A 12114-nucleotide genomic window follows, 5' to 3' on the forward strand; every position below is an offset into this window, starting at 1 on the left:
TTCAGAAAGTGGGCCTAATTTCATCAAGGGCAAAAAAGACAATATAAAATGCATTTTCCTTTACTGAAGTGGTATTATTGACAGGAATAGCTGTTATGGGACAAACAACTGTGTACCTGAGGCAATGGGATGAAAAACCCCCAAGGGTTTATATCCACAATAGGGAGCTCAACCACATTTGTTTATCTCTTGATGAAAACAACAAAAACCAACAGATTTTTTTCTTTTTAAAGGTCAGCTTGTACTGAAAATCTCTGTAAAAACACCTGTAATAGTGCAAGGTAGTACCAAAACAAAACAGATATTTTTCTTTAAACTGTTAAACTTTATTATAAATTAAAATTTCTTTACAAAAAATTGCACATAATTGACCACTCTTAGGTTCTGATGCACTGGCATTTGCAAAAGTTTCTTTAATCTTCAAGTTTAATAGTCTCTGCCATGAGTCCAATGCAGAAAAGGGCAGTAAGCAACCCTCTTAGAGCCTTCAAGTGCAAGAAGCATACTTGTGGCCACGGCAGTTACACTTTCCTTAAGAGCGGCTGCTTTTGTTTTAAATCCTGTAATGAAAAAGTCTCAAAAAAGGTTTAAAAAAGGAAAAAAACCCAAAATGGACTAGTTGCTTTTTACTGTAAACACAGCCCAGTAAATTAATCCCAAACACAGATCTCTCAGGCATCAGCGAGAGTGTCAAGTGAATCAGGAACAGCAAAACAAAGAAAACAGTAAATAAAAAGAAAACATAAAAAAATAAAGTCTGTCATTTTGATTAACTATACTTACGTAGATGACGTTATGAGAATCTGGCAGGGCCCAGAAGCAAGGCCAGACAGGGAGTTCATGTTTCCAGAGGAAGGTCATGTTAATTGTTTCCAGGTTCAAGGAAAGCAGACTGAAGACTTGATATGCTCAGCAATACTCATCTGCCTTACATAGATCTTAGGGCATGGATCAGCCTGAAGAATCATTCAACTGATTTTGGCATTTTATAGGACTTATGGCTGACCATACCCAGCGTTCAGAGATTCTTGTTTTCTGTTCTGTAAGTGTTTAAATTTAAAAGCTCATCTAGGCTGACTCCAACCTCTTGGCACTTGGAAACTAGTTTTCTCAGGTTATCAGTTTTACCTCCTCCTGATGCTTCAAACAAGAGTTGCTGAAAGAGATGGGGAAGCAGATATAAGATTTAGCCAGAGCCTGAGCATCACCACATCTATGGATATGGGATATGCAGAGAATTTATATGAAACCTCAAACTTAATCATAAGGAGAAAACATTACATCTTTCCATAGTGTTGCACATAGAGGTAACTTCTGAAGGGCTCTCTGATATAAATGATGGACCTGTAAAACAAAGGCAAGTATTAAAAGTCAGCACAATTTCATGTACTCAAAATTAATTATTCGAAGCACAAAAATCTCTTGCAATAATTTTTAAATAGTTTTGAAGCCAAGCATTAAATGGTACTAAAAGCAAAGGCAAGTTTATGTCTGACCTTAATTCTGACTCTTGTATGAATATGATTAGTTACATGAGGACCTGCTATTTTTCTTCACAAGATTCTTGCCTCATTCATTGCACAGGATGGAACACATTCAGGGAATGAAGCAGCTTACTGAGTATTTCTTTCACCACTCAATATGTAGTCTCAAGTCTTGTTTATTGCAAATCATCACAATCCTGCAATGAAAGTAACTGTTTCATGGGTTTTTTTCCTTCAGCATCTATCTATCTATGCTTCAACAATCAGCATGAGTCTTTGCAACTCAAAAAAAATGGTTTTACCATTTTACAGTTTGAAACAGAGGACCAAAATATTTAATACTAGTACTTACTCAAGTGTCCTTCAACTACTGGTATCTTAAGTCCCAACTTCAATCAGAGTCACTAGGGGAAGTATTTGTTGGCATTTTAAATACTTGTACCCATTTTCATATTTTTTTAACAAACCTTTACATGACCACTGAAGGAAATAAATGACAGGTTCTCCAGGAACAGGAAATCCAGAATCTGAATCACAATTCAATTTTAAACCAATATCCTACTTGTTTACTAGAAAATCCAGTTATCTGGAACAATCACTGATTTGTGTAAACAGTTTTAAGTGCTCACTACATCCTAGACCAAGACCCCCACAAAAACACAACTGCACTGTGTGTGACTACTTAAGTGATTTTACCGTATACAGTATAATTAGTGAGGTGGTTGCAGAAGAAAACCACAAGATTTCTTCTGGGTGTAATCCAGCTACAATGTCATATGCCTTCATTTTAATTGATGCATTTTCTTTAAAGGCCCTCTTTTTATGTATTTGACATATATTTTTTTTTAACCAAACAAATCAGAGCTCTTTTCAGTCACCAGCCTTACTATAGGCAGTGTCTTAAGATGTAGTCCATCTAATACAATGACTGAAGCAGGGATCTGTGACTAATTACAGATTACACCAAACCATCAACGCAGAGACAGAATTAAGGTTGAATAGGCAATCCAGCCTTTGTTATCTCCTGACTTTGACCTATCTGATCTCACAAACCAAGTCATTCTGCTTAGGGGATGCTCTTCTTATACATTCTAGGAGACCAGAGAAAAGGTAAGAAAACAATTCATATGAGAGTCTAAAAACAGCCATGCTACCCTTTATGGATCAGTTAAAGCTTTAATATTGCTTCAGAAGACCACTGGCAAAAGAAGGATGCTAAGAGTAAGTCACTACAAGATGACACAAAACCAGATACAGCAGAGAAGTAGCTCAAACACCACAAGCAAGAGATGAATCACAAATCCAGGGCCTCATGACAGCCCCCACCCTCAAATACACAGCATCTCTTCACAGGTGGAAGAGTATTTTGAAGGTGACAGCAACAATACCAGGAAGATAATTCTATTTGAAAAGTGATGCATTTGCTGTGTCAAAAAACCTCTTTTGTGTTTGTACACAGAGTGATATTCCCCGACTCTAAGTACTAGTAAGTAAACCTATTATTTTGGAAAAAAGGAACTGGACTCTTGTGTGGGGTCAGGAACTATGGAAACTCTTTTCATACACTAGTTTGGCAGACCCCACCCTTCCAACTACTTCAAAGAATGGCTTGGGTTGGAAGGGATTTTATAGACCATCTAGATAACCAACCCCTTGCCATGGGCAGAGACATCTTCCACTGAACTAGACCAGGTTGCTCAAAACCCCACCCATTCTGGCATAGAAACATCATCTCTGGAAGCAATCTACAACTTCTCTGGGCAACCTGTTCGTGTCTCACGACTTCAAAATAAAGCTATTTTTTTAAATATCCAATCTATCTCTCAGTTTGAAGCTATTCCCTCTCACCCTAGTATGACATGCCCTTGCAAAAAGTTTCTCTCCAGCTCTCTTGTCCACTTGTAAAGATAGTCATTAGCATCTTCCAGCATGAGTCATGCTTCCCTCTGCTAGAACTTCAAGTACAACAATCTCCTCCAGGTAAAAAAAAAAAAAAAAAAAATGGGAGAAGAATACAGCCTTCCCAGTATGGGAAAGATACACAAAAAGACCATGCACTCGTTGTACAATCCATTCTAGCTCAATTGCCAAAAACATTTCTCACACTTGAGGCACATGTTTTGGTGTCTATAAACAAGAGTATTTCAACTAACTAGAAATCTTGGATTTACAAGAGTATCATTCCTTTGGACAAAGCCAAGGAATGAGAAGTTTTACAGAATTTCATAATTACTCATTTTAGTACACTGTGTTGACTTACTTCTCTTTGTCCCATTAGAAAGCATTCGGCAGCAATGGCTCTGAGGAAAAGAAATATATAAAGACATTTATTCTTGAATTATTTTAAATGCCATTAATGGCAGAATACTGACTGTGGAATGGAATTACTAATTCCTTGAGAAGAAACTAACTTCCAATGAGGTTAATCTATTGTGAAAAGATAAAAATAGCCATTTTTTAAAAACAACCTTACATGAGCAAGACATTTCAGTGGTTCCCCATTATGAACAAACACTGAAGAAAAAGATCAGTTCAGCATCACTGGATAATGGAGAATACTGCTATATACTGTGATATATAAAGGGGAGGGGTAGAGAGGGGGAGACAGAAGTCAATAGTTGAATTTTAAAAGGCAACTTGTAAATACATAATTCATATTTATCTGCATAATATCCATTCACTTGAGTTTCCCCAAGAGGGAAATATCCTTTCTCATTTTAAAGAAGTGACAGTATCTCTGTCTGCTGTAAAGAAGTTACTCTCAAAAAAATAAGCTAATGAAAGAGAAGCTTCGAGTACAAGCCCAATTACAAGGACATTTCAGATTTACCTTTGTGAAGTAAACCTTACAAACAAAAGCAATAGCTATGAAAACAGATGTATGACTGTTGCATTACATTTTCCAGATGGCCAGGCATGTTGGGATATTATATGTAAACATCTTGGCTTGTAGTTTCAGAATCTGAACATTGCTCTCCTCCCAGTATCGCAGAAGCAGTCTGTAAAAGGCATTCATGAGAAAGGACCAGTGCTCTAATCACTTGGAACAGAAAAGCTATCCAAAGATATAAACACATTACACAAAATATACTATACCTAATCTGAGTCAAGAGTTGCAAATAGGAAAAAACCCAAGCCACCATATACAATATTGATTTGATCATGCTCTCAGAACAAAACAAGTTAAGATACACTTTCAGAGAGTAACTAAGTGTGAACTCAGAGAGAACACATGATCTTGGCATATTACAAGTGGATTCACTTTCAGCATGCACAAGGTAACTGCACATTTGAAAAGAGACAAATTAGTTTGATAGTAATGGGGCTAGGGATAATATTCAGTCAGTTCTGCTCACCCATTTCATGCAGTATCAACACTGTCTAAGGGAGCTGCAAGTTCCATCTAGACAGAATCGCAACTTGGTTTAAAATGAAGCCATTCAACTTCATGTGCCAAAGGCAGGTGTGTCACACTCTCCCCATGCCCACAACCACAGGTGAGCCTTGCTCTGAGTTCTTTGGGGTCACTGTTGATGATGAACAGTGTTTTGGGACTTCTCAATATTGCTCAAATATTCATGCGTTCAGTACACCTGAACACAGTAAAACATGAACTCTAATCCTGGCAGAGCACATTCTGAAATACTGTTCAAGTAAGAGCCAGTGCAATGCTTACATGAACTGGTTGTTTCCCATCAGATTTCCTTTAAATTATGATTTATCATTGCTAAATAAATGTCATATTAAGCCTTAAGCTAGCACTGTCATAGACTGATATATTCCTTTTTAACTGTTCTGGAACTAAACTTGTAATAGATCATCAAGTAACAACAAGATTTTAGTATATATATCTCTGACATTTCTCCACCCACTTGAAATTTTGACCATTTGAAGTCATCATGTACAATGCAGAGTTAATTTCTGTATAATTATAACTTGTCTGTAGCTAGAACAGAACATTGTCAAATCTAAGACTGAGGTGATGTCAGAAGTCACAATATGCCTCAAGCAACATGCAGTAATAGAGGAATAATTTTACTTCTGTAGTAGAAAGCAAATCATGCATACCTTGCACAAAAAAACAATAGTTACGTTAACCGCCTGCCTTAAAAGTATTTTTACATACCTCAGTGCAAGTCCAGGATTACTAGGCATGGTAGAACAAAACCGTTCCAAGGTTTTGGAATGCTGAGATTTTGGAATGCAGCTCAAATAAAAAAGAATTACCTGTAGAATTTGAATTATAAACATTAATCCACTTTATAGTCTTATTTTGCTAAGAATAATGGTATGACAAACTATGAACACTATGAATAAAATGAGCTGCCACCTTCAAACCCTATCCCTCAAGAGTACATAAATCAATTTGTAGAATATGAATTTAGTGTCAAGTTGCTAGTGCCACCTATTTTTACATAAAGATAAATGCACTGCTTGTTAGCAAAATGGGATCCAAGATTTCTGTAAGCTCTATTCTGTCTGTATAAGTGCTCAACTTTTTCCTCCTACTTTATTTCTTCTGTTTCTCAACCATTACAATTTCTACGATCAAAACTCTTTCCATCTGCAGACACCTCTTGTGTAACAGTATCTTCCATCCCTTACCAATTTTCTCTTTTCTCTAGACAAACAATTTTTCATTACCACATCAAAGTTTCTCTTTCCTTTACAGGACCTTTATTTGAAAATATCACTGCTAGATACTCTTCTGTCCAAAATACTACTACACTCAGACACTTCCTTCTTTTTCTAACTGTCAGTGTTCATATGCTAATGCTGGACTTGAACGAAGAGATTACAGGTACCTGCCAACAGGTCATCAGCTGCTTTGTTTAATTAAAACTGCCCACAGACACATTTTTACCTTATTATGAAACTCATAATTGGTCCAATAATCAGCAGTACTAAATGGAATTGGATATTGTGTGGGGACTGTCACCAGACATCTGTTCACTAGATCAGTAAAAAGCTTGAATTCTTGAACTTTGTTGCTGGATTCAACAACTTTGCTATTGAGAAAAACAAGGTAACTGGAAGAAAAAAAAAAAGAAAAGAAAAAAGATGGCTCTGGTAGTGTTCATTTAATAGCTGAGACTAATTAACCTTCTTCCCTTAAGAACTTACTCCAACCAAATGTTCTGAACAGTTTCTTGCTGCATCACTGCCCCCAGAGCTGCTTCATAAGCATCCAGTGCTTCACCAACACTTGCATGAAGAGACTGGCACAAACTGTTTATAATAAAAAGATAAAAACTGTTGTGTGCCATAATCAATACATGTAACTACACATTTAGAGTAAGACACAATTAAGAACTTTCCATTCTCAGATGCAATAAAAAAACAGTGTTTTGACTTTAACTGTATCATGGACTAATTTACCAGTCAATTTATTAGAATGGGTAAGCCTCAAAAGCAGGTAACAAGGAATAATAAAACAACCATGAGGTCTGAAATGCAACCCTTAAAAATAAATATTACAAACCATCTTCTACTCTTGTAAAGTACCCTTTACTAATAATAATAGGAACACTCTAATTGCTACAGAATATGGAGACAAGTCTTGAGTTTCTATTTGGAGAGCTCCAGAACAATACACTTTGAAGTCCAATTAAAGCCACTTGAGAATAGTATCAGTCTCTAGCAACAAAGTTACTATTTTGAAACACATATTACCAGGATCTAAGGTAGAAACAAACTGATTGTGTCAGAGGGAAAAAAAAACCTGACAAGAAAGGTCAAAAAAAATCACCTCTTAATTTTCTTCTACAGTTTCTCAAAGAAACATACAGTTAGACCAACACACAAGACCTAATCAAAGACAGAAGCAGACACATTCTTAGATCAAGACACAGTGAAAACTCAGTATTTCAAAGTGTTTAACATAAGAATGTTACACAAAATGTCACATAAGAATGACCAAAAAGGTAAGACTTGAAGTAACTCGGGGGGGGGGGGGNNGGGGGTGTTGCAAAATCTAACAACCTCATGAAGGAGGAGTATGCAGAAATATATTAAGTAAGATAGGTCTGACCCCTTGCTACCAAGCCTAAGATAGGTCTGACCCCTTGCTACCAAGCCCTCCTGACTGAAGCTACATAATCTGTGGGTGATTCTACTCCTGCTTTCCCCAGGAATTATTAACTAAATCACCTATTGCTAATCTTTCTAAAATAGTGTGTGTATACATTTGTGTGCAAAAACACGTGTGCACACACAAATGATCTTTCAAAGTAAAACTGTTACAAGACCTTTAAGGCTTTGCAGATTTCAATCTATTTTTAGTTGGTAAAAGTGAACTTCTATGTTTTTTGTCCTCCACACCTGAAGAAAGGTAATATAGATACACAAGCCCAGGTACCTAGACACTTACTGAAGCAAAACTCAAACAGAGAAACACTCAGTTATTAGCTCTGAAAGCCATTTAGGTACTTATTTCAAGAATACTTATTTTCCCTCCTAGAAGGAGGTGCTAAAATACAGGAGAATCTGAGCTTAAGTCAGCATACCTTATGACTAGTGACCTCAAGTGTCTTAGTAACAATGTTTTCTACTGTCTAAGTGCCAAATCCAAAACTGAGCTTGTCAAGAGGTATTTTGTTTAAAAAAATTTATTTTAAGCTGATAACAATAGATAATGCAAAAAAATCCCATAAAGATAATCTTTAAAGAAGGTTTTGATCCAATTTTCTTGAAAACCATTCATTTTTCCTGTAAGTTGTCCACCAATTAAAAACAATAAGCAATAGTGTTGAAGAAGTTCTGAGTATGAGAAGCAATATCACCCTTGTCCCCTTTTGAAAAGCCTGATGGCTACTTGTGAAGACTGACAAACCCGGACTACAAAATGGTAAACTTCTCAAACAGCATAAGCCAGCACCTCAGTAACCACAGTTAAGTAACTGGTGTAAGTTACAAACAGCTAATAATGTGGTGTCTGGCAATCCTGTATACTGCTGCTATCAAAAGGAATGATGGAAGAAATAGGAAAAAAAAATAAAAAAAACAAAAGAAAATAAATTGCGTATACATGAGAGACACGTTCCTTTACAACCTCTCACAGAGGAATAGGTCACCGTCCTGCATTACTTTGCTGTGGAGCTTCTCCATGAACAGCTAAAACAGTAAGTCAAGGAGCTGGGGAGATCAGGACTAAACAGAATGGAAACATTTATAAAGTAAAGCTATTGTAAAATAAAAGGGAGACAACTGAAAGCCAAGAGAAAGAAAAACACTACTAGTAGCAGCAACCTAAACCAAAAGTAAATCAAACAAAAATCATTTTGATATGAACATACCTATTACCTTTCCTATAGGTCAGAATTTCTGAAAGATTTCTCAAGTGGAAAATGTAAGCTGACATGCAACTCAGTTTATAAAGTTATGTCTATCGTGCAACAGGCCAGTAGGTTCCCTAAGGACTGGCCAATCATTTATTCAGAGAATCCAAAGTGACACCCTTAGGCAAGTAAAGAATACTCTGCTTTTGAAAATGCAATTTTACTCAGACACAATAGCTGTTTCTCAGAAATTCCTAGGAAAATCTCACCAGTAGATCTGCCACAGATATGGGATTTGCTGGTTAACAACATCATCTGTAAGATGTTCTTTATAGAGAGGTGATGTAAATTCAATTGGCATTGGAAAATTCAAGAGATATCTACAAGAGAAAAAAATAGTAAACGAGAACAGCCTTCTACATGGAAGAATCCTATCACCTATGTAGGTGTAGCATTCAGTTAAGAAGTCCAGTTCATGAAAAATACTAAAAAAATGCACTTCTCCTGGATTTCAGTTTAATTCTACCCAGATAAAATCTGTACAGAAAGCACAGAAATATAGAAGTAATTAATAAAGAAGGCATTCACTTTTTAATTATATACAAAGTTCAAGGTTGCCTTATAATGACAAACTCTCCTCTTCCTTCACAAAATGCATCAAGTACATAAACAAATGTAAGGAAGAATAAAATCTAACACCTAACTTAGAGATAAAAACATTTCAAAAGCTCATCTGAGTAAGCTTTAGCATGGAAGGCTTTTGCTTTGAAGACCTACACAGGCATCTGTTTTGACCATAGGGAACTTGTCGATTTCAAAACTTCTGTCTTTCAACTAGGTGCTAAATTCCAGGGAAAATCATCAGGCTACATATGAAACCTGTATCTTTTCAACAAAAATCTAATTAATAACATGCTGGACCTCTTGAAGGAGGTCTTTTTCAAGTACCACAGTGTATTTTAGATATGTAATTTTAGGCTCCTAGCTCTAGGGGAAAAAAAAAAAAAAACCCACAACTTTGGTATATATATGACTGATTTTCATTACCCAAATCCAGACATTCAACTTTTTGCTGTTTTTAGATTCTCATGGCTTTATAAATTAGTGTCTATGCAAAAACAAGTATAAACCTTATACCAAATAGCTATTCACTGAAGTTTTAGCAAAACATGCCATGCTAAAAAACAAGAGTTTAAAAGTTCTAAATGATCATGTAATTCAAGGAAATGCCAATATTGCCAGAATTTAAATTAAAATATTATTCTAAACGTACCTTAAGAGATCCATGGGACCATGCTCTTGGCATGTATTCTCAAAGAAAGCTGCCACGAAATCTTGTAACAGTGGAAGAATACTGTTTGACCTTTCCTGTTTTGTTGTTTGGGTTTTTTTTTTTAATGAAAAAAAAAAAGAATCAAACATCAACCTCAATATGGTAAGACTAATATAAGCAAACATCAACCTGAATATGGTATGACTAATATAAGCAAAATAAATAAGTGGTGTGTCTATCTCTGTAATGCTCCACTGTCTTAATTTTCTCACAAATGAACTTCAAATGGGGCAGTCAGCGGTAGAAAGAAACTGAAAAAATATTACAGAGTGTGCTTTTACTTTCTGTTATTCTTGCTTAAGGATATTACTACCACTGAATTAGAACAAGACAAATTATAAATCTATGATCTTATGTAATTGCTAAGATTATCTTATGTCATTTGTCTTGCAAATTGTACTTTTCCTATTTATAGGAAGGCATACTAGACATTACAAAAATACCACTAAGGTGAATCAATTTGGTAAGATTTTTATAGAACACACTAATCCCAAATTTTGCAGAGCTAGCAACCCAGCAAGTAAGTTTTGGAGTATTACCTGTGAAACAAGAAATTTACACAACCGATAAAAAATTTCTGCATTCTGAGGATTCTTCTCAAAAGCACCAATCCACACCTTGTGGGCATTTTCACTCTGCTTCATCTGCAAATACAAGGTGGCCAAACTCTCCAAGAGCTGACAGTTGTTAGGGCAGAGCTCCAATAAAGACCTACAAAGTTCTGCAGCAGACTCCCACCTTAAAAAAAAGTAAGTGTTAAGTTTAACAACAACAAAAAAAAAAAGAGTTAAGTACTCCAGTTAAGAATGTCTTGAAACAACTTACCTTTCAAGAAGTTTCAGCAAAGCTATCATGTTCCTATAGAGAGGAAAGCAGGTAGCTATTCTTTTGTCAGCCTCCAGGCTTTCATCAGCACATGTTTTGACTGCATCTTCAAAACAAAAGTAAAAAACAAAGCCTTTACACCTCAGTGTCAAAGTTATGTGAAGCCTTAATAAAATGTCTCCTTGAACATAAGGAAAATACATAAGCTTGAAGAGAGATTTCTCAGAGTGCTGCTTTTGCAAATTATTAGAAATAGATGATCATCTTTGGAAAAGCTCTCATTACTTATCACCACAGTGCAAAGACAAAGCTTTCAGTTTCATCTCTTACTCATTTTAAAAATAGGAAACATCCTACCAATGAAACATTAAACCAATGTCACAGACAGAAGCATATCCCTACATTTAAAATGACATGCCAGGATTTCCAGCATAGCTGCTGAAAGCTATTGAGGCAAAAGCTAACGCAGGATATTCTTTTTCTCCTCAGCATAACAAAAAGTCATCCAACAACGAACACCCCACTACCATAGCTAGGCTGCCTTCACTCACACAGCAGGGCTACTCCATTAACCCTTGAGTATTTCAACACTGCATTACCAACAGCAGGTATTTCTCCATGGCAACTCAATACTGCTGCTGGCTAACCACTAAATACTGACATTTATAAATACTATATAACAGTATTTGTCGGCTACCATGAAGTCCACCTCTGGCAGCAACACCATAAGCGAAAAACTCAATTTCTTCTACTGTCCTCATTTTTCATTTTTAAGAAATTATTCAATTTACTTAAACTGTGAATTAAGATAAACACATGCATTGTTCTACCTCTTTTAAGGAAATACACTAATATTCCAGGAAAGTAACTTCCCAATACACATATCCTACTGAGGGGGAAAAGAGTAAGAAAGAAAGACAGCTGAAGCTTGGCTTTCTGCTTGCATAAGCCCAAGAAAACTAGCAATGTCATACAATCACAAGCCACTGACTGGTCTTTTTCTCTGAACTATGATATTCTACCAAGATAAAGCCATGGGTTGAAACCACAGATGAAAAACTCAAAGAGTGCTGGTTAAGCACCCAAGAACATGGATTTTCCTCACTATTCTGTTCAAGTCAAAATGTCATGTTCATTAATTGCATGGATTAATTCAATGGGTTAACATAGTCATCAGCACTGACTTGAAATTCCA

At 36.0% G+C, this 12114-nt stretch overlaps 1 protein-coding gene across 5 annotated transcripts in view; it reads right to left on the bottom strand.

Annotated features, from left to right (window-relative positions):
- Positions 1-304: 304 nt before the first annotated feature.
- ZFC3H1 (zinc finger C3H1-type containing) overlaps positions 305-12114 on the bottom strand; it is a 41774-nt gene continuing 29964 nt past the window's right edge. For 4 of the 5 annotated variants that reach the window (XM_041465534.1, XM_041465533.1, XM_041465532.1 and 1 more), the window contains exons 25-35: positions 10920-11025; positions 10634-10832; positions 10035-10129; positions 9031-9141; positions 6609-6713; positions 6349-6514; positions 5611-5711; positions 4382-4483; positions 3745-3784; positions 1282-1344; positions 305-1156 (exon numbers count right to left, since the gene is read on the bottom strand). In XM_041465534.1, the coding sequence (XP_041321468.1) occupies positions 1019-1156; positions 1282-1344; positions 3745-3784; positions 4382-4483; positions 5611-5711; positions 6349-6514; positions 6609-6713; positions 9031-9141; positions 10035-10129; positions 10634-10832; positions 10920-11025 (1226 nt within the window). In that variant the 3' untranslated portion in view covers positions 305-1018. The remainder of the gene's footprint in view (positions 1157-1281; positions 1345-3744; positions 3785-4381; positions 4484-5610; positions 5712-6348; positions 6515-6608; positions 6714-9030; positions 9142-10034; positions 10130-10633; positions 10833-10919; positions 11026-12114) is intronic. The other variant, XM_041465536.1, reaches the window with a different exon arrangement.

Source organism: Pyrgilauda ruficollis, unplaced genomic scaffold (genome assembly GCF_017590135.1).
Source record: "Pyrgilauda ruficollis isolate IOZ18807 unplaced genomic scaffold, ASM1759013v1 scaffold19, whole genome shotgun sequence".
NCBI classification, from domain to species: Eukaryota; Metazoa; Chordata; class Aves; order Passeriformes; family Passeridae; genus Pyrgilauda; species Pyrgilauda ruficollis.